The sequence below is a fragment of the Lingula anatina genome, chromosome 2 (assembly GCF_051362555.1).
Source record: "Lingula anatina isolate TDL-2025a chromosome 2, LinAna3.0, whole genome shotgun sequence".
Taxonomy (NCBI): domain Eukaryota; kingdom Metazoa; phylum Brachiopoda; class Lingulata; order Lingulida; family Lingulidae; genus Lingula; species Lingula anatina.
In genome coordinates this window covers 12,981,125-13,003,746 of record NC_141768.1, presented here as the reverse complement: position 1 = coordinate 13,003,746, position 22,622 = coordinate 12,981,125, and the positions used below count along the sequence as shown (strand labels likewise).

General features: G+C 34.4%; 3 protein-coding genes across 4 annotated transcripts; 2 read left to right on the top strand and 1 right to left on the bottom strand.

Moving 5' to 3' along the window:
* LOC106176453 (UPF0669 protein v1g209471) lies at positions 1 to 2,097 on the top strand. Its single transcript, XM_013558845.3, has 2 exons — positions 1 to 133; positions 610 to 2,097. Exon 2 carries the CDS (start codon positions 620 to 622, stop codon positions 1,250 to 1,252), a length of 633 nt encoding a protein of 210 aa, XP_013414299.2. The 5' UTR covers positions 1 to 133; positions 610 to 619; the 3' UTR covers positions 1,253 to 2,097.
* Positions 1,850 to 6,276, bottom strand: LOC106176447 (cell death regulator Aven). Of its 2 annotated transcripts, none has more exons than XM_087004370.1 (6): positions 6,103 to 6,276; positions 5,341 to 5,553; positions 4,832 to 4,967; positions 3,639 to 3,793; positions 2,813 to 3,131; positions 1,850 to 2,449 (listed from the first exon to the last, which is right to left on the bottom strand). In XM_087004370.1, exons 2-6 carry the CDS (start codon positions 5,536 to 5,538, stop codon positions 2,403 to 2,405), a joined length of 855 nt encoding a protein of 284 aa, XP_086860496.1. In that variant the 5' UTR covers positions 5,539 to 5,553; positions 6,103 to 6,276; the 3' UTR covers positions 1,850 to 2,402. The 2 variants fall into 2 exon arrangements, with proteins under 2 accessions (XP_086860496.1, XP_013414289.2); XM_013558835.3 differs by lacking the exon at positions 6,103 to 6,276 and adding an exon at positions 5,806 to 5,956.
* On the top strand, positions 6,087 to 22,588 carry LOC106176446 (uncharacterized). The gene is made up of 11 exons (XM_013558834.3): positions 6,087 to 6,214; positions 11,104 to 11,253; positions 11,463 to 11,610; positions 12,288 to 12,394; positions 12,594 to 12,735; positions 13,656 to 15,208; positions 15,592 to 15,700; positions 15,985 to 16,151; positions 17,503 to 17,596; positions 17,919 to 17,999; positions 18,319 to 22,588. The coding sequence occupies exons 2-11, from the start codon at positions 11,110 to 11,112 to the stop codon at positions 18,456 to 18,458; spliced, it is 2,685 nt and encodes an 894-aa protein (XP_013414288.2). The 5' UTR covers positions 6,087 to 6,214; positions 11,104 to 11,109; the 3' UTR covers positions 18,459 to 22,588.
* The last annotated feature ends 34 nt before the right edge of the window (positions 22,589 to 22,622 follow it).

Here is a 22,622-nt window from a genome sequence, read left to right as displayed (position 1 = left end):
AGCTGTTCATTGGATAAAATTATGAGTGCGGGGCTGCAAGGGGAGATATCATTTCCTCGTTTCCCACTGCTCGTCTCCCAACACTACTTGGCTCGGGCCCCTTGGCTCTACAAATACATGGAAATCACTTAAGGTACACACACACGTTTGACATTGCTTTAGGTTTGGGAACAAAATTTAAGCACAGCTGTTGGCATTTATAGTAAGAATGCTCAGACCATATTGCAAATGGTTTTTTGACATCGATTAATTTATCTCGATTGTTCTACATGTACAGTAATGTACTGTCCTGTAACTTTCTAATTTGTAGCGCCCACTTCGTAGTATTGTACGCGTGTATTTACCTAAAAGCTTGATTTTGAGTAAGTAAAAAACTACACGTCTTTCTACCCCCTCCTGCAAGTGCCTCAGTGAGTTATATTCAGTTAATGCCAAACTTCAACTAGTTCGCATTTATGGCGAGTTCTGTTGACTGTCTTGTGATATGGTCATCGTGTTTGCCAATTTTTAAACGCCTGGCTATTAGTAATATTGTATACTCGAACTCCTTGCGAAATTGCTTTTGAGAATATATTATTTATTAATTATGTATTTTTTCCATTTTTTCAGAGTTTGCAACATGTTGGCAAGTTTCTTAAAAGTATTTAATAGCATCACTGAGAAGAAACCAATCTCAGCACTGTTATTAAGTATTCTCATCCTACAATATGAAAGGATCAAAGGAGAACAAGTTTTAGACAGATTTGTGGGTGAAGTTGGAGGGGGAAACTTCACATTTTATAGACTCCAATGGCCCACTACACCAGTGACAATCCTTCTTGAAAGCCTGGAAGGGGATGCAGATCTCTATGTATCAGACACTACTCTGACTCCTGACTATGAGGATAATGTTCTAAGTTCTATTACATGCGGAGAAGACAGAGTTCATATCAACAGGGAATTTCGGAGGCCTGTAGGAATTGGAGTCTTTGGGCATCCATTAAAGGAACTGTCTAAGTATAGGTTATCTGTATTAGTACCAGAAGGCCCAGAGGAAGTGACATATGACACATTGGTGGCAGCTCATAACACATATGGGGATCTGGAAGAAGCTAGTGAAAAATACAGTATGAAGGATCACTACAAAACCGATTCAAAGCACGTATCCAAAAAAGAAACAGCTAAGCCTGGTTCAGATGAGGAAGAAAGTGAATCATTGTTATGGACAATTCTTGTGGCAATATTAAAACTTGTTTTTGAAATATTGACCTGAGATATAATTATGGAATTTGTGGTGATACAAACCCTTTGATTAATAGTCACATCTAGTATTTTTAATGACATTAGTAAAGTTTATCTGAGAATAGTTAACTTTCTTTCAAAAATAGTTTGATTCGAGGAAATTCTCACTCGTCAGAACATTTTTAGCTCCGCCAAGGAGGTTGTTTTCACCTCTGTTTCTCTATGTGTCTGTCTGTCTGTCATCAACATAACTCAAAAATTTTCAGGAACTGTCAATAGTGGGCCAAGAAAGAGATGATTAGTTTTTGGTGGTGATCTGGATCAATAATCAATCAATAATAATAAAAAATTGCTGCCTTGGCAGAGGTCTGCACTCTCGAAGTGCTTTTCTAGTAATTCATGAAATTTGTCGTTAAGGAGGAGGGTAGAGCCCTTCTCAAAAACCACTTCATTTTCATCTGTAACTGTTGTATACTTGTACTTTTTAAATGCAGTTTGTCTTAAAACTTTTTTTTCATTTATTCTGGATTGTTAGTTATTCAATTAAATCTATTTGTAGAGGATGTTGTCACTCACTCACAAAAAAAAATATTACAATACATGTATTACCACTTGTTTATACATCAAATAAGAAGAAGAGATATGATATATTTATTTTACATAAAAGTATACATTATACTGCAGTTGAAGCAAATTTCAACTGATTTGATGATATCTATGCACTTAATTGCTTGCTTTGAAAGTTCCTAGGGGTATTTTATCACTGACAAATTTTGTAACTTTTTTCATGAATCCAGTAAAATCTGTAAAATGTGATGCAATAAATTCATCAACTTCCCACCTGCCTTATTGAAATAAAAGTTCAAGTCATGGTCAGCTGTGTCTGTATTAAATTTTTCCCTTAAGCATTCCAGTCTACAAAGGAACATTGCCTAGACAGTATATATTTTTCTACAGATTTATATATATACCATGCATGACAGGAACCAGTACAGTTTGTTTCGGAGAACACACTTGGGAGTTTTTAGCTAGAGTATTGGTGTTTTGATAAACTTAACAAGTCTAATTTCTTATTGGACTGAAGGTTAACAATTCTTCAATTCATAAAGAGTTTGATTTTTTGGCACCACTGTTGACTTTTAAGACACTACTGATTCTGAGTGAGGTGAGTGCCAGCTGGCCTAATCGTCTAGTACGCTGTCTAACCAGTCCTCCAAATTTGTGCCATCTGTAAATAAGATCAAATAATCTGTTAACAGATAAAAAAGTACAAACAAAAGATGTGAAATATTTATATACCATTAACTTCTTTTCACAGTCAAGATGTGAAAGACAAAAAATCTCTTAATGTACCAATAAAACATTGCATTTACAAAACAGACTTTTCTGCTAATTTTTTTCTGGCTAAATAAGCATTAGGTTTATTTTAATCATACATCATGATCTTGTCTATTCTAATCTAGACTAATGAGGTGAGTAAAGCTTTCTGAATTTTGTCAAAAGATTAAAACAAGCAAAATGTGCATAAGACTTTTCTGCAAAGTCTTGTATTAGTAACAGATTATCATTACAAATAAATGTGGTTCAGTACCTTCACACTTTGTTCCATCCTTGTGTAAAGTCTGGTCTGTTTTATTTGGCACATCTAAAGATAACAAGTAATCTAAGTCCTCTTCCAGATTTTCACTTGAGATTTTTGTATTGTTATCTGGAATGGGACAATCATTTCCTGTTGCTGTTGTTTTAGCATAAATTCTATCTTTTTGTTGTAAATTTAAACCTGGAGCATTGTCTTTTATATTTAACATTTCAGTCCTCTGTGATGCAACACTTGGTCTGAAATTATTGTCTTGTTTGTATAAGTCAGCATTCAAGCGTGCACTTTCTTCAATTTGTTTCAGCTGTTCCTCCTGCAAGTCCAATAAAATTGCATCATATATGTGAATGTTAACAACATCAAATTGCTTATTTTCAAAGTTAAAATTAAAAAAGCAAAAAAAATTCTACATACAAGAGAAATTATGCTAAACATAAAAAGGCAGAATAACCACAAAACCTCTAGTTCACAAGTAAATGGCAGCTTAAAGGGTTGGCCAAAAAATGAATTTTCCTGGAGTAAACAACAATTTTCCCATACTAACCAATGGTTAATGAATCCATTTTTACATTCAAAGTTAGTCCCTGGTTTTTTTCTAAAATGTTTGTTTTTTTTTTTTTTGTTATAATCTCTTAAGAGATTATAACAGAGTATAGCCATCAATGAAGGTCACGTGGTCTAAAGACAAGCTCAGATATCAGAATAATAGCTATAACTGTTGTATGATATTTCTATGAATTGTTCACAATGTTTTTATTGTGAAATATAGATCTCATACAAAGAGTTATTATCCCTTTAACTTTAAAACCTTATCACCAACCTCAAACAATGACTTTTCAATGTTTAGTCTCTTATATAGTGGTACACATTGTAAAGCAGCTGCTATGTTATTACAGTCAATGGCAATGCACGCTATCCCTTCCTCTTCTTCCCAGTCTTTCTCATCTTTCAAACGAAACTGGGAATCTGAACTATCTGGAATTTCAGAAAAACATGCTTACTTGAATAAAATTATTTAAAATAGTCTTCCTTTTATTTAACTTTATAATGCCTATAAAGCAAACAAAAATTCCTCAACATGTATGGATGTTTGGAGGGAGGAATATAAGCTTGATGCTTGTGTTGGCTGGTTTCCTTGAGGGGTGGACAGGACATTTGTTCACAAACATGTCACAAGTACATTAATATGTGCTTTCACTGGACACTGATTTTCCTGGAAGATTTTTTGCTGTTAAGAACATGCCATAAAATTTTTGGAGAAATGGGTGTAAAAGTTATGCTGAGTAATTTCACAAGAATTCTGAACAAGTTGTGCAATATTTGGACTAACACATTACAAGTTAGGCAATGTATCATAAAAGAAACTATACTAAAATATATTCTACAAATTCTACAAATTTTTACAAAAGTTGAAAGGTAAAAAGTTATGCAGAGTTGACTGTGCATATTAAACCAGCAAAGCATAGGATTTTTAACACATGTAAAGAAAATAAACCACTTCTTGTTGAACTAATCTGAGCACAAATACTACTTCTGATCATATTTCAACTTTTAAGTGCCATAAATTACTGTCACAAAAAAAATTAATCAAATTTACTAGGTACCTCCTGAAAAACCTTGCTGCCCATCAACCATCTTGAAACAGTTTTAAATCATAAGACCCCATTTCCAGAGATTAGATCGATCTACTTTAGATCAACCTAGCTCCCTGGGGGTTCACGCTAAATAGCTGTCAGCCGGGCAGACACAAAAGTTAATTACCCCCTTACAGCTTGTAGTAGGCGGGACGGACATATAAGCCGGATTATCTGACAGTAATCTAGTGAGACTCCTCGCGGGGATAGATCGATCTAAAAGCTCTGGGAATACAGCCATAAGTCATGCAAAAACTGAGATCAGGATGACAGAATTTGAAAAAAATATCACTTAAGCATGGGATAAGATTTTTTAATCTCCCTAGAAGGGAACCTTTAGCAAATTACAACGGCAGTTTTTTTAAGCCTGTGTTCTTACCATTAGCACTTATTAAAATTTGAAAGTCTGTACCCCTTAACCCATCACTAACAGGGTCATCCTCCTCAATTTCATAGCTATTCCAACTGCTTTCAATTTTTCTTTGGATTGTTCTCTTAGGGTACTCATGTTTGTTCTGAAATAAACACAGTAATGAAAATTTCTTACTGATTTATCATAAAGAGAAGTTCTCTATATAGAAAATAAGCCATGTACTGAAACGAATAACAGACATCTGCAAAAGCAAACTTCTCCAGCTTTTTTGTGTACAATTTGAGATCTAATTTCATCATTCTTATAAAAGTGATGATGAACCATGTGTCAGATTGCTTATAAAGACTCCCTCATGGTCTGTTTTAAATATGTTATTAGAGGATCTATCTGAAATCTTGCTAAAATTTCACAACATACTTCCACATTTATTTGTAAAGAAATTCTTGGCAACCGAGAGGTGGCAAGCATGTGATGCAATTCCACATGAAGTCTATATACCACAAAATTCAGTGTACCTCAACTACATGTATATCAGCACCTCCAATCAATTTGTCAACAACAGGTAGTGACCCATGTTGTGCTTGAATTTTTGGGTTTCTTTCGCCTTTATTTCCTGTTATCACATCTTGACCATGGTTCTTTTTATTAGCAACTTTGGGATGGCTCTTTTTGTACTGGCTACTTCTCTTTTTCTTGTGTTCATCGGGTCTCATCTTGAATGGAGATGGCTGCAATTAAAAGAAGAAATATGAAGTCTCATAAATAAAATATTACTAAGTACAGATCAAAGGTAACATACAGGGTCACTGACTGACAGTAACTTCGCAAAAAATACTAACATTAGCCGATATTCAAACTTTCAAAATGAAACAACTGTTCCTTGTCATCCGAGTTGATTTGTTTTAAAAGGCCTGGCGCCCTGCTAAATTTATATTATATTTGTACAATGTATCTGTGTCTAAGGTTAAGGTGTTCCTTACCTTATATACCAGTATTTAATTCAAAAACATTTTTCTTGTCGATAATATTGACCCATTCTACCGAGTCGGGCCACCTTGTCTGGATTTTTATTCCTGTCCAGGCAGACTGTCGAAGCTAGTAGAGTATTTGTGCTACGTGTACGGTAAATAATTCACCACAAACCTGTTATATTTTTCATTAAAAAACAATATCAAATGCAGTTTTATTTGTGTACATCACTTAATATATATTTTTCTTTCTTTACCACAGATAAAGCAAGTGTCGAAACGAAGCTATAAATGTGAGAACACACTGACCTGTTCAGTTCCTGAGCACAGCACCTGCCTTTCGTACTGCGGTCCACATTCATGCGAACTGCTCAGCTAGCTGGATCATTTATAAGAAATAGCTTTAAAATTTTCTGATTAGGTAAGTATTTGTAAGATTGTACATCTCTTGAACACAGGCTTAGCAGAAACGTTACAAATGGTTGTTCGTGTATTAATTTTTTGAGAAAATGAATCTAGTGAAGCTAAATTGTAAATTTGTAGGCTAGTCAAGGTGTTTGTCTCGAGATGTGGGTCAAGTGAGGTAACAATGAATCATGAATGAATACTCTCTCTGTTGACATTTATTGAAAGTACTGAAACAGTTAATTGAAACTATAAGTAGAGGCAAAGACAAACATAAAGATCAATAGAAATTACAATCATAATATTATATGTAATAATACGGTTTATATATATATATATATATATATATATATATATATATATATATATATATATATATATTTTTTTTTTTTTTTAATTTTTTTTTTTTTTTTACATATATGTATACAGTGAACCTTCAGTAATTCTAACCAGACTCAGATTAATTTTGCTGCAGTGACGCATGTAAGAAAAAAAAGCGTGGTTTATCACTATGCTTTATCCGGAACAAATTATCTTCAAGTTTCTCATCATGTAAAATTATCTCAAAAATTGACATATGATAGGCAAATCCCCGCATGTTTAGAATGGTATTCACATTCTGTGCAATTTAGAATACAAAACATGGAAATATGTATATTCAGGTAGGGCTTTTGGTTCACTTTATCTGTCTTGTTTACTATGTAGAGAATGTTATCTTATCCTGTGTGTGTGTGTGTGTGTGTGTGTGTGTGTGTGTGTGTGTGTGTAATTGTATTGTAAAATAAAGTGGCAATTGTTTTATTGAAAAAATATGTATGAGGTATATACATTTGGTGTATTTTTGCTATGGTTATGAAGTTAGCTTTATACTTTTTGTTCAGTTATGAGAGATTTTAGGCGAGGTTTCCCAAGGGTTTTGTGTTTTCTTACAGTCAAGGGTATTGGTGGCTTTTCCTGTTGGATGTCACTAGGCAGAATCCAGATATTTGGTTTACCAATTAACTAGTCAGGTGAAGTCTCAGTTGTCTCAGGAAACATGTATTGATGTTTCTTGCACACTTATTAATTTTTTTTATTGCATTGTATTTACTGAGCCTGCGAAAGTTAGAGCGAAAACCATGAAGACAACAAAAGGTGATAATGCACACTCTTGATTACATGTCATTGATTGATGAATTATTATGTAAGCTTGAGGCCCTTTTAGCAGAGTGCAATATATATATATATATATATATATATATATATATATATATATATATATATATATATATATATATATATATATATATATATAAAACATGTAAAGTCTGTATTTATGCTTCGGGGTTTTTGCTTCATATAAAGTCACAAGGTCAATTTGAAGTCAGTAGCTGTGTGGAGCATAGGATTTTATGAATCATTTACAGAAATGCAGTATAATAGTCTGGCTATTTTAATAAAAAAAATAGTTGTCAATCTTTTTAAAGGTTAACACATAGGCTGTATTCTCAGAGCTTTTAGATCGTACTGTCAGATAATCTGGCTTAAATGTCCGTCCCGCCTACTACAAGCTGTAAGGGGGTAATTAACTTTCGTGTCCGCTCGGCTGACAGCTATTTAGCGTGAACCCCCAGGGAGTTAGGTCGATCTAAAGTAGATCGATCTAATTTCTGGAAATAGGGTCATACATATAAGTACAGTACCGTGAAATGTGATAGCAGCCTCAGTTGAACTTTTTAATGACTTCCAAGTTATTATCCCTGCACTTTGGTGACAAGAGTCGGGGATCATGTTAACTTGTCCATATGTGCATCTCTGTGTTAGTTATTTCTGCTATCGCCTCCTAGTAGAGTGAAGAATGTGAAACTTTGGTGATTGATGACTTTCATCAGGAGTGTGCATGGGCACTTGGAATTTCAGTGCACCTGGGGATTGGGCTGCCCCTGAGGGGATGAGGTTAATTTTTTTCATATTGTAATTTCTGCTATCTCCTCCTAGACCATTAGAGTGAAGAAGTTCAACATTGGGTATTGATAGACCTATAATCAGGGGTGTACATGGGCCTTTTAAAATTTTAGTGCAACTGGGGGTTGGGCTATCCAAGGTTTGAAGGGGGTGGCTGGTAGTAATTTTTGCTCACTGTAAACTTTGGCATCTCCTCCTTGAACATAAGAGTGCTCAAGGAAGTTGAAACTTTTGGGATTGATAGACCTTTCTCATTAGTAGTAGATATGTAGAAGGGCCCTTCAAAATTTGTGCCCATGAGGGTCGGGCTGTCCCTGGAGGGGGTGTGTTTTTTTTTCTTTACATTTAGCATTTTTTCATCAGTACTTTTTTTATAAGGAAGATTATATTTTATAATTATACATGTAGGACCCAAACATTGTTATATATATATATATATATATAGGAAATATGATCCATGAGGGTGAACTTCTTTTTAAAATGTGGTAATATGCAGGGATATGGAAAGGCTACCCGCATATCTAATATCTGCATGACTTATTACATGTGCAATTTTACCTGTATATTTTCCTAGTATTCACATTTATATGCATATTGATATTTATTAAGGATTTGACAACCTGTTACCATGGCAGCGTATCACGTCAGTTAGATTCTCTGGTTGTTATCTGTCAGATGTTTCGTGTGTGAGACATACAATTTCATAGGGATTTATTTGTATCAGTTTGCGGTAATTCATACATATGGAGATTGGCGTCTTGCCTGGGAAAAAAACGAAAAACAAAAACATTGCCAAACACTCAAGGAAAATAATAACATCACAAGTAAACAGTGTTTTCCAATATGTTCTGTGAGTACGCATTTTAATAAAGGAACCTGGTTAAAAGCACCATTTCCTGTTTCAATTTGCTTAGCTTTTAGGGCCTAAATCAAATATTAGGCATCGGGTTTATAGATTTGCCCCATTTTTGGTGACATTCCTTTTTTAAGTGTAAAATATTCTGTGATCTCAGGTATATATTTTATTACACCTCAGAAATGAAAAACACAATCTAACACACACACACACACACACACAAAAGAAATCGTTCTTAAATATAAGATATAATAGATAAATGTTCAGTGTTCATTGCCTTGATTTCTTTGCATTTACACATCATTTTACCAAAGATGCCATAATTGTTTTGGAGATGAAAATTGCAGAATCAGTTTCTCAGATATCTCCTTTTCCATGAGCATCCAGAGTTGCAATTTCTATTTAACAGTACATGTATGTACTTAAAAATGCCCCACAGAAATATTCTAATCCTGCAAAGCCTCTTATATTCCCAGTTCAAACCTTAAAGATGATAAAACTCTGTAAGTTAAAGTTCATGTGAAGTGTACCTTTTATCATAAATACCCTCTTAACCAAGGTGGGAACCATGCCATCTTGCTAGTTAAGGACAATCTGTATTATACAGGTCCATGTTACAAATCAATACACCATATTCTTGTGTGGTGAACTGAAATTGAAGCATCAAAGCCAAGCGCAGGGACGGGGCAAGAAATGTTTTGTGAGTAGGAGAAAATTGCTTTTTCCTCGTCAAGAAAAGTTTGTTTTTGTGGCAGAATCTGGTATAGATTACGTACCTGTAATGACACCATTGAGTGCGTTATATCCATGCCAGCTATTGTTCTTAAAAGGCCTCGTTCACATTTTATGGATAATAAAGCAATTTAACATCTTAATTAGGGGCTTATATCTTCATAAAAAAAGTTATACCACAATGAAGACATATGGCAGGGCCGTAGCCTGAGCAAAATGCCAGGGGGGGCAGTAAGCGGACATGAGGGGGCAAAGCCCCCGAGGGGGGAGGGGGTGTCCCCCTACCAGTGTGGAAACTTCTAAATCCCAGGGGGGGCAGCTGCCCCCCCTGCCCCCCCGGAGGCTACGGCCCTGTATGGGATTGTAGATTGTCAACAAACATATTTTTCTGATAAAATCTAGTTCAAGGAGTAAATTAGGCCAATATTGATTGTTATGTCCCCTCAAAATAAAAGGAGTTGAGTCTAGGATAAATGCTTTGAGCTCTGTGTTTTTATTATGATAGCCACTGAAATGCTCGAAAAGCATTGATTTTGTATGAGGTAGTCTTGGGGATATATTGACCCTAAACTTGGATAGTTGACCGATGTCGAAGTGCTTGATGTTGAATATAGTAAGTTGAGCAAAGTATAGATGCAACCTCCTTTCTTAGATGCATTTGTAGATCCATAGGTTGTGTTTATAATATTCGTGTTCATGTTACAAATGCCATGATTTTATGGAGGGGATTTTTTATCATTTAGTTAACAAAAATGTAGATATTATTGATGAATAAAATGGATGGAAATCCTCTTTGAAGTTATTTTGTAAATTATAAACCCTACCTGTAACTTTAAAACATCCATTAAACTTTGGATTACTGTAACTTTTTAAAATAAAATATTCCTTTCTTGGTTCCAGAAAATAAAAATGACTGTACACCCTGTTTATACAACTGGTGACTATTCATTGATCTTATTTTAAATACATACCTTTGTTTGCTATACACTGTGAATTGTCTCTCCTTGCATAATTAGATTCAAAGTATAGTAGGGACCTTATATCAAATAACCTATTTGTGTAATTTACTACAACCAAATAAAGACTTGGTGGATCAGAATGACTAAAGGGGATGCTGGAAGGCCATTTCGTTTTTCAAAGAGGTCCTATTTTTTCAGTTCATAAGCAATAAATATTTTAATTTTGATTTTTTTCCTGCTTTCTATTTAAACTAGTTGCTCTGGAATAGTCATGAAATTTAAGCATTTTTGATGGGATCAGTGTTTTTTTTTCCAAACATGGATATTGAAAGAGAAGTTCTCATTTGTGCAAAATAGAATATAGAATGGCAAACCAACCCTGTGATATATCCTTTATAACTTTTTTTCTTTAAGGTGGCCATGTCAGAACAGGTGGCATCAGACCCCATAGGGAAAAGTGTCAATGAGACTGTTTTGGGACAATCTTCCCAAAGACTTTGCACAGTGTGTGATGAGCCTGCTAGTGGGATTTACTTTGGTGCCTTGGTTTGTTTAGCCTGCAAGGTAGGGTTTTTAGTCATAGATTGTGAGTGGATATGGGTGAATGGGTAGAAATTATCGTACTGTTTTTCAAAAATATAAATTTGAGGTGGTCTGTTGACTTACAATTCTCTGGTTTCTCAAAAATCCCAGTACATTTTTCATGAAGAAAAGTGATTCTGGTTTAAACACTTTGCACAGCAATGTGAGTTGTAATTTTTCTTCTTTTTCAGAGTTTTTATATCCGCTGTACTCGTGAGGGCCATAAAACAGACTACCGCTGTGCAGCTGTAGGGAGGTGTCTGCTAGATAAACCCTACAGAGTGCGATGTCAGCAGTGTCGCTTTCAGAAATGTCTGAGTGTAGGAATGCATAGAAAGGGTAATAATGATAATTTTCGATAAAACATAATTATAGTAATAATTTTGATCTCTTGTTTTGTAAATTTTAAATACCAATTTGCAATTTAGTGCAAGTCAGACAAATTTTGTCATTACAGTGATATAAATAAACTCACTTAGCTCTGTATTCAATGATAAATATAAATTATTGTTCCAGTGCCAATAGCCAGTTGTAGATACTAACACAGTCACTTAGTTTTTAAGAATATTTAATAAACAATGCATTTTTTCTTTCTAATGTGCTTGAAATATATTTTAAATGATGCATATTATACTTCAATAGTCATACATTGGCAAACCATTATAACTTTTTTGCAAGAAATTTTAAAAGTATAAATTAAGTCTTTAATTGTTTTTAATTATGACATGAAAACACAAAATGTCATGTATTGTACCACAGGTATGTGCACTAGCTGGAGACACCTTGCTTTTTGGCCTGTATCTGCTGTGACTGCATTTTCTGCCATGTGGTCTGGGGAAACAAGTTATTCTTATGCCCTCTGATAAACTACAAAGGCCTTTGCCCGCAACTTGTCTTGTAAGATCATATACAACTTGCAGTTGCCATGTTTTGGGGATCAGTGAGTGCTGGTGGTACATACCCAGGAGGTGATTGCACCATTCTTTGTTTTGAATATCTAAATCTTTGTCTTGTAGAAAGGCCAGTAGCCATAAGCCCAGATGAAGGACAAAACTTGTGTAAAGTATGTGGATATATGGCAAATGGAGTTCATTTTGGTGTTGAAACATGTGAAGGGTGCAAGGTATGTTCTCAAGATCTGTATGATGTGAATTTCTTTATAATAAACATCTTTGTGTCTGTAGGATTTATAACATGAGATTTGTCATGTTAATGTGGTTAAGGGTATTTCTCCATATTCAGTTACTTAACTCCTCTTGTTTAAGATCCTCTCCAAATAATAATTTAAACAGAGCAATTAAATTATTTTTTCATCTTTGCAGAAATTTTTTAGAAGAGGCCTAAAGGAGTGTGCAACATATCACTGTAAAGCTCTCAAAGATTGTGCAATCAATCCTAAGAATAGAAATGATTGTAGATACTGCAGATACCAGAAATGTCTTGCTGTGGGAATGTCAAGAGATGGTAAGACCAACACAGAGCATTGACAATGAAGCCAAGTTTGTTTCAGAATTCTATTTGCTAGAAACTGAGGTCAAAATTTGACAGGTCAATTGCTTAAAAAAACTTTGTATGATTTTTTCCAGATTTTCAGTTGAAGAGCATTATTATTATTATTATTATTATTATTATTATTATTATTATTATTTGCACACGGTTTACTTATACATGGACGAAGAATTATTTTATTCATGATTTTATCACATAGCGAAAATGTAGGCTTTTGCTTTGTGTTAATCCTTTTGGTTTTTTTGACTGGAGATATGTTTGGCAGTGTTATGTTTTGCATTATTATACCTCTTGTAGAATAGTAGCCCTCTGATTGGTCAGTGAACATTTACTATTTCAAATAGTGCTCTAGTGTTTAGTAAAAAAGGTACTGTTGTTCACGCGACTGGGCAGTATTACTGAGCACTAGTGGTTAACTTGAGGTAAAAATTAATTCTAGCCCTCTGATTAGTCAGTTACCACAGACTGTTTTGAATTACTTTCTTAGATGATGCAACTTTGCGTTGAAGTTAAGTGGTCACTTGTTGTAACATTGGAGTTGGGGTTGTGCATAGTTGGTTGCGACATTATGTGACAAAGGTGTATATGGTGATTGCTTTGCATTGGGGTCCCATTTCCTATCACTGGGCACTGTTCTTCATAGTCCTTGAGGGACTGTTCACTTTTTGTTTATTATAAACCTTCACCTTGAATGTTGCTGAATCACAATTTTGTCAGACAAATAGCACTAACTTCTATTTGGATTAGGTGTGAGAAATTGTACCTCAGTTGAAGATGACCTGTGATAGATTAATGGAAAATAAGTCTAAATCCTTTTTAAAATCCACTATATTTACTACCTTTATTTATATATTTATTTTATTTTATTTTTGCAGCTATCAAAATGGGAAGGCCAAAGAAATACTGTGGCAGTGGAAATTCTCAGGATTCTGCCTCAGCAGTGATGGGTAATGGCCACACAACGGAGACAACAGTTAAAAGGATGGACTTTTCAGAACCTGTTTTTGAATTCCATGAGGTCACAGGAAACCATGCAGGAGTTGGCCTAGATCAGTCACCAGCATTGGATAATAAAGGCTGCACCTCTACCGCAGATGCGGTGACTCCCCATCAGAAACAGATTGCAAAGATATACGAAGTTCTTAATATAAGTGAGAATGGCCATCCAGCAGATTCAGCAGAGGCCAATGGTGCCTGTCATATGTGTAGTAATACAGATACTTCTGAAAGCAAACTGAGAGCTCTTTTAGAAGGAAAATGTAATGATGATGGCACAACACAATCAGGCATTCAACAGACATTCCAAAAGGATGGCAGTTTAGAAGAAGGTTGGAAGACGCACATCCCCATGCAGCATGAAGATGCCCCTTTTTCTGATGACAGCATGAGACAAGGGGCCCACCCCTCCAGCAGTCCACAGGTGCTTCCGCCTAGTGGACAAGAAGAACACTATTGGGTTCATAGCACACAAAGTATTGGAGACTCTGAGGATACTTTTTTCAGCGTGTTGCCTGTTGTAGAAAATTTTACACACGTGGAAATGGAAAAGTTACTGATGAGTATAAATAACCAACAGCAGTCTGAAGGGGGTTACTCAGAGAGTATCCCTGCTGAAAAAATGATGAAAGATATATCACAGAACTCTTCAGGTGGAGTTTATAGAGATGAGTATGCTTTTGAATCTCAGGGGCAGGGCATGTCAGTGGGTTCTTCTTTCTCCCCACCAGTCTCAGGGTGGAGGGATGAAGCTGGAAGCAAAGAGGGGGAATCTGCAATTTCAGATGATCATGAAATAATGAGTACAATGTGTCGATTCTTAGGCCTGTCAACACAACCAGCACAAGAGCCCCCTTTACAGACATCAGCCTTATATGACACCTTACAAAAACACAGCAAGCAAGAAGTACCAGATGGCCAGAATAGTTTATCTCAATTGACCCAAGGGCTGCTTCATGAAAGCACCATTAATTTTGCTGTTAAACACTCAGAAACCCAACCATCAGATCATCTCATAGATGAGTTCTTTGAAGAGGTGGAAGCTGCACAGCAACTGCCAAAGAGCAAAACTGGTTCTTTCAGTTCAAGTGCACAAATGTCTGGCTATAATCAATTCAGCCCCTTGGAAGGAGGCAAGCGCAAACTAGAACAAGATGACGAAAGTAGACATGGTCAGTGTGTCAAAAATGCCCCACACCTTGAGTGGAATTGGGGATGTTTGAATCCAACGTTTAACAGTCCAAGGCAAGAGATGAATAAACGATTCTTATGTGAGAGTTATTGGTTTAAGACCTGCTTTTCTGAGAATCACAAAGAAGAAATGACGCCAGATCTGCAACGCCTCATTGAGAACACTGTCAGAGAGTTCCACATAATGGTGGATGGTTGTGATGAGGATAAGCTACCCAAGACACCAGAAAATGCTAACTATGTGAGAAAAATATTTTTAATACTGTGTATATTACTGGCAAAGTTTAATTATCTTTGGGGATTTCCATAAAATAAAATTGTATAGAAGCAGGGGAATGATAATAACAGCTATGGGAGTGGAGTTTCTTCCTTTTTCATGTTTTGATAATATCAGTTTAAACAAAAAGACCAACAAAATGACACGGTAATATACAAACTTTGAGGCCCTTGCAGTGATATCTGTTGTCTGTATTGTACGTGTCCTCTTAAGCTGTTTAGTTTAAATGCCTCTATTGTGCATCATCTAGTTATTACCCTGGCATTCAATTTTTAAAATTTTCTATTCATACCAAAGTGAAATTAAATTTTGATGCAGTTATTTATAGCATTTTTGTTTTATTTCAGGATCCTGCCTGGCCTAAGAAAGGAAAGGACATGGGCCATTGGAAACATGTGCAAAGGCGCATCGTTAGGAATACAATGTACCAGGTGGCATTTGCCATGAGTTTGGAAGGTATTCCTCTGTTGCTTGTCATTGGGATATGTTAAGTAGTGCAAGGAGTTCCCAGTGATTTTTTATATATTTAAAAGAGAAGCCCATTTAAAAGATTACTGAGAAATGTTAAGGATTAAGTAAAAATGCTGATTTAACAAATGTACCATATTATTTTATCATTTCAAGTGTTTTTAACTGTCACATGTGCATGATCATCATCAACTTTTCTTTCAAATTTTGTTGGATTTATTTATTTATTTAACTCTAAACTTTGACCAATTAGAGAATTTAATTTATTAAAGGTTTTAGAAAATTCCATAGCGAAGATATACTGCAGTCTCTCAAGTTTGGAGGGTTTCAAGCAATCATCATATTTGCCAGTGTCAAATGGTTCATGCCAGACCAGAGAAGATTTCGTAATTTCTGGAATTGGACAATTGAGCCAAAGAATCCAATGTATTATTTCAAGGTAATTTATACACTGTTTAAATAAATAAAAGACCTGTGGCTTACTTTTAAAAAAGAATAACCATTATAAAGCCTAACAACATAGTTTACATTGGTTTATAAATGACTATGATTTTTGTTGATGTCATAGTTATTCAGTAACGACATGCTAAATGTCGAAACACAAGGGTGTCGTTTGTACTTTTCTCTAAAATGTTCACTTCACAAGATCATGTAACATGATTTTAATAAAGTAAGAAGAATAGATATGATACATCTGTATTATAATTGTATGATAGAAGGACTTCATGCCTGTCAAGTTCTGCCTACATATTCAAATGCAAAAAGCACTATGTTCAGCAATAGAATTGAGGTAATGCTTAAAATTGTCCAAAAATTCCATGGGAGAATGAGCCATTAAAGATTTCTATAGAGATTGGTTGTAGATGAACAATTCAGTGAATCACCAATGAACCAGTCAGATTTCCAAGCTACAGGTGACATCAAGTACACCGTAGAAACTACACTTTTGAATTATTATAAAATAACCATATGAGTTAAGTTGAATATTTAAAGGGATAATAACTCTTCGTATGAGACCTTTATTTCACAATAAAAACCTTGTGAATAACTCATAGAAATATAATATATTCTGTTTTACCAAGAAAACAGCAGTTATAGCTTTTATTCTGATATTTGAACTTGTCTTTAGACCACGTGACCTCCATTGATGTCTATACTCTGTTAAAATCTCTAAAGAGATTTTAACAAAAAACCAAACTTTTTAGAAAAAAACCAGGGACTGACTTTGAATGTAAAAATGGATTCATTAACCATTGGTAAGTATGGGAAAATTGTTGTTTACTCCAGGAAAATTCATTTTTTGGCCGAAACGAAGAGTTATTATTGCTTTAACGAAATGTTGATGGATAATGCACCTACCATTCATTACTTTTTATATACACTGAAGATTTCCCAACTACATTACTTAGTTTTTAATTATTGAAAAAAATGTTTCTGAACTGTTTTCAAATTAGTCAAGTGTAGAATTGTACCATTTCCCGCTGGTTCCCAACATCAATCAGCTACATGTGGACTATCACAGATAACACTAGGATGCTATTGGTTCTCCAGCACCTAACACAACAGCTTTGGTACTTTTTACAGGATCAACTACTTACTTACTGATCTCTACGGTTATTTCTCTGGATGAGATATCTGGAGTCCCCTGGAGACTGGCATATTCATTTGGTATTTGTATATTTGCCAACTTTGGTCTCTAGTTTCATTTTATTTTTTCTGTTTATTTTGTTAAACTTCATCAAATTCAGCAAAGATATTATTAACCTGATTTTGAATGTTTATATATTCAGATTGAACTTGTGAACATGGGGGAACTGATCCACATGCTCAATCTTGATGATGTGGAGAGTTCTTTGATGTGTGCTCTGAACTTTTTATCACCAGGTAAGAAAAAATACTGAATTGTAAGGAAAACTTTAATATTATCAAACTTAATCTCCTGACCATTTTGATATGCTCCATTATAATGACCTGCTCAAATCTAAATCATAAAAGGGCATTTAAGAAACCAGTGGCTGAGTTCACAATCTTTTTTTAGTTTGTTTGTTTGTTTGTTTGTTTGTTTGTTTGTTTGTTTTGAAGTTCATCTTGTGCTAAATTCCCATTTCAAGATCATGATTAAAATTGCCTATCTACACATAATTGATACCTAATGATGACTTCGTGAAGTTGATCCCAGAATGGTAAAAAAATATTTATTTTTTAGATTGGCATGGGCTTCAGAACCCAGATCAGATGGAAAAGGCAAGGCAGATGTACCTGCAAGCCTTGCTGGCTCACATTCAAGGTAATTTCTGTTGTCATTAGCTATATATAAAAGTTAAATGTGATTCCCTGAGTTTAAGACTTGACCACTGATTGCAATGATAAATTTGATAAATTTTTTAATTTGGTCTCGGATACTTTTCAACAAGTTCATTGCTGTAAATTATTACCTTTTTAACATTATCACACATGTTTGTGTATCATGAACATTGGCATTTGAACATCAATTGTATAAGATTCAAGAATTACCTTTAAAGTGGTAAAGTGCTACGTAGATGTTTCAAAAAATGTCCAATGTCTGGGTCTGCAGTTCCCGGTATTTTGGTATTTTTATATTGCAGAAAAATACTGTCATGGCATCAAGCGTCTTCAGATGTTGCTTGCTCTGATGCCTCAGCTCCGTTACCTTACAGTGTGGCACTACCAACTCCTGAGCAGTGTGAAAGTGACCATTCCTTCCTCTGACTCAGACAAAAAGTGATACAGGAAATAGTTGGAAAGACATCATAAAAAATGTCCTGTGACACAGATAAGAACAATTAAGAACTCTAGTACAAACGTGAAACTGTTGCAAATATTTATTACAGTATGATATTATTTGAGTTAAATATTTTGTTTTAGTCAGTGCAGAACTGTACTAAAAATACTTCTAATTCTCTGAAAACTATTAATACTTCAGATATTTTGAATGTATTTATTTCTTTATATTGCTGCTAGTGCTAGAAAGAAGTGGAAGTTATTAATTTCTTTAGTCAGACCCAATCATTATTCCTATTTGCCAAAGACATACACCCCATTTCCATAGATTTTTAGATCGATCTATCCCTGTGGGGAGTCTCACTGTATTACTGTCAGCTTGGCCGGCTTAAGCGTCTGTCCCGCCCACTATACGCTGTAAGGGGGTAATTAACTATGGTGTCCGCTCGGCTGACTGCAATTTAACTTAATTTTTAGATCGATCTAAATCTCTGGGAAAGCACCCAAAGTGTGCAGGTAGTTTTCAAAGACCATCAGACCATAACAGTTCAATATTAATGATTAGCTCACCAAGTTGTAGGTAATTTTGATTCTGAAATAAGGCAGTTTTCCATCCTCTGAACTACTATCAACCTCTCTGAGAGGTACTATGATATCAGCTCTGAACTACTTGAAATCTTTGATGTTATGTTCATTATTATACAGTAAAGCGGTTTTGTAGGTCTATCCTGTTTCTGTGATACTATTGTCTAAGTATGGCACGCATGTAGTGCACTTGTTGTGCAGAGTTCATATGTTTATTTTTACACAAATATGGTATAGTTATATGTCAACATGTATATTTTAATATACTTATAAGTCTACAATGTGGTGGTGGACCATATTTGATCCTCTATTTTTGTTTTATGGTTGTCATGAATTTATATTATTTTAAGAACATGGAGCAGCTGTAAAAAGTCCAATAAGATTGTTGTAATATGCAATGGCTATAAGTCAAGATTTTATGAATCAAGATTTGATTTAGTTCAATGCCATTAATCAAATTGGGTCAACTAGGTAGTAAAAAACGTATCACTTAGAATGCTGCTGTGACTAGAATCTGATAAGCAGCCTAATTAATTGATTTTTTTTTTCAAGCAATCATTTACAGGTGGGCAAAAGCTAAGGTAAAATAAATATAAAGGTTATACATGCATTTTATTGTTAACATTCAATTTAAACTGTGATATCCTTGTGAAAATAACAGTGAACTAAAGAAATACATTTATAATTCCACTAGCTAGAGATCCTTAGTATGATTTAAGGGTACTGACAGGGTTTTTGATCATCAAAATACCGAAAATGAGTTTTTTCGTGTATCTTATAATTATTTTGATTTATTAATGATATAATCTGAACTAAGGCTTTTAAGTAAAATCACTGGCAGGGCTTTAATTCCTGACATTAATTTGGCATTGGAACGGTGTTTGTGGGTCATCAGGTAAAGGAGAAAATTGAGAAACCGATTTTGCAATTTTTACCCCAAAATCACAATTATGATGTCATCAGTACAATGGCATTGATGTAACTGCTAAGATATCAAGTCGATGAGCATTGAAGATTCATCCATTATCCAAGAAATTGTTTGTAAGGTAGTAAATCCGTTGTTTTTGGCTAACCCTGACAGTACCCTTAACATTTTACCCTGTAAGTAGCAACTAAATTATGCTAAGTTCATGTATTCTAGACTTCATAATTATAAATATTGGTCTATAAATTAAATCATGCAAGAAGAAACAATCTATGAGGTTGTAGATATAAATTGTGTTTAGTCATATTTTGATCTTTAAGTTTACCAAACTCCTTCAACATTTCTTTATTACTCATAAAGAAAAAAGTTATTCATAGATTTTTTTATTTCAAAAATTTAGAATAGGTACAGCATCTATCAAGTAATGTGTGTTGTATGCAATGAAGGGGTTGTAAGATTTTTTTCTTTTATTTGTTTTAATTTGATTCATTATTTTATTATTATTTATCATTGTTATTGATTTTTTTAAAGGTGCAATAAGACATAATTGGCAGGTTTGATTATATCAGGAATCCCTGATGTGATGTTGATTTTTCAATATTTTCTTTGATGCACATTGGAAACTGTGTAAGCAGACATTGTATGTGATCTCATATTATGGTGTTAATTTACACCCAATTTTATAATGTATTAAATATAACTAAGTTATGAATTAGAAAAGTAATTACTATACACTTAAATGTAGAAACCAAAGTCAATCTGAAATCTTACAACAATTGAAACGTTGCATAAAGGTGCATTTTCTAGACAGATTTCTCCATGAAATGCCTTTGTGATTTGTGGTAACATTGTTTTCAAACTTCAGGGTCTTATTTTTATGTCAACTTCTAAACAACATTTCAGTAATTTCATGGTAGTCAGTAATCAGGTACAACTCTTTACACTCACATATGGAAGTAATGTTAGTTAAATTAGGGAATTATATTAAGTTCAGTTAAGTTTTTTATGTACTGACACAACATGCCACTGTCTGTCATTGTCGATGTCTATCATCATGGAGCAATTTTTCACTGTTAACACAATAAATGGATAACCATGTTCTTTATTATTCACAATCATACTGCAGTGACCCATAAATACAGTTTTGAATAGCAGTTTTATCTGGGTCATTTTTTAAACTTATGCAGTATTTTAAGGCCCATGCCAGTTACATTTTCTGAATGCCCACATTAACACTATAACATAATTAAAATTAGTGGTGATTATATTGTTACACATTATGTAATGTTTTTTTTTGCACTGTTATCATAATTTTTGGCTTTATGTCTGTACATTATCAGACAAAAATGAAAAGGGAAAGCAGGTTGTATTTTACTTAATTTTAACAATTACCTCTTATGGTTATGTTTGCCATTTATTTTGTGAGTAAATAATTATATAGTTTAATTATATTTTGTGAGTATAAACTAACATGTAATCTTTTGCACTTGAAATTATCATTGTCTTATACATCACAAGTTAGCTCAAAGCCCAGTGATACAACTTGACATTCCAACAGGATTGGGGAGGCTGCAATATAAAGTATGTTTGATTTAACCATCATATATTGATGCATCATTTTGATACAACAGACTATTATGTTAGTGTGTGATACAGTTGCTGCTGGTATTAATTAGAGGGATCCAAGTGTTCTCTGCTCAGTAGCAAGTGTAGCTATGGATGTATTGTGATAGGTATTTCACAAGGATGAAATTGCCACCCTTCTTCACCCCACATAAACCTCCCCTCCTCTTGGTTAGAGGTAAAGTTTGCTTTTTCTCACGCTTTTGCAGTTCTGAAATCATAAACCGAGTGGGCACATATTATGTAGGCATGCTAAAATGCACTAAGACACAAGTTCCTCTGGGAATTCTCAAAATGAAAGGTACATTGTTAATCAAATAAAATTGTGTGTACCATGAATTGAGGCCAAAAACCATCAGTGCCTTGGCATCTTAGGATTGCATGACTTCCCTTGGTACAATTTAATCACAGTTGAGCCAAGTGTCTAACAGGTAGTGCAACTTGGAATTTGTTTCTCAAGTTAAGCCATACAAGTTCTAATTTCATTTGCTTCTTTGAAACCTAAAGTGCACCCATACAGGTGGCCATTTCATTCCCTTTTAAACATGGGTGAATTGCATTGAAAAAAGTCCTTGTTGTCAAATAAGGTTTCTCCTTTGAAAATGGAAAGTATTTTCTGTGTAATGGCCAAGTAAGAAGCCTTTAAGCCAAGGGGAGGGATGTAGGGAGGGTAGGGACAAAACCTTATTTGATGGCAAGTACCAATAATTATATTGCATGCCCACTCATAGCAACGAAAGATCTGCTTCCCTCAATCAGCTGCTTTTTTCCCCCAAGTTCATTTCTCCTGCTATGAACTCCGCTTAGTCTAGTCTTTCATCATTTTATTGTTGTATGTGTATTGCATTATTGTTTGAGTTAGTACCATTGTTTTAAATACAAAAATGGCAAAAATAATTATATTGTTAGGCTGCTGGATTTGGTTAAATTTGTTTCAAAAGTTTTAAAAAAGGAGGTCTTTTCTGTGATGTGGTTAATAAATAATTTATTCTAAGGGTGAACTTTGTGTTTGTTTGCACCATTGGACACACAAGT

What these genes read in the sequence shown, in the direction of transcription:
- LOC106176453 (XM_013558845.3), top strand. Translation starts at nt 620, where the DNA reads ATGTTGGCAAGTTTCTTAAAAGTATTTAATAGCATCACTGAGAAGAAA.
- LOC106176447 (XM_087004370.1), bottom strand. Translation starts at nt 5,538, where the DNA reads ATGAGACCCGATGAACACAAGAAAAAGAGAAGTAGCCAGTACAAAAAG. An exon ending in CTGATATACATGTAGTTGAG is followed by an intron (nt 4,968 to 5,340) that starts GTACACTGAATT and finishes TGTTTATTTCAG; the next exon opens with AACAAACATGAGTACCCTAA. An exon ending in AATTTTAATAAGTGCTAATG is followed by an intron (nt 3,794 to 4,831) that starts GTAAGAACACAG and finishes CTGAAATTCCAG; the next exon opens with ATAGTTCAGATTCCCAGTTT.
- LOC106176446 (XM_013558834.3), top strand. Translation starts at nt 11,110, where the DNA reads ATGTCAGAACAGGTGGCATCAGACCCCATAGGGAAAAGTGTCAATGAG. An exon ending in TGTGGGAATGTCAAGAGATG is followed by an intron (nt 12,736 to 13,655) that starts GTAAGACCAACA and finishes TTATTTTTGCAG; the next exon opens with CTATCAAAATGGGAAGGCCA. An exon ending in CACCAGAAAATGCTAACTAT is followed by an intron (nt 15,209 to 15,591) that starts GTGAGAAAAATA and finishes GTTTTATTTCAG; the next exon opens with GATCCTGCCTGGCCTAAGAA.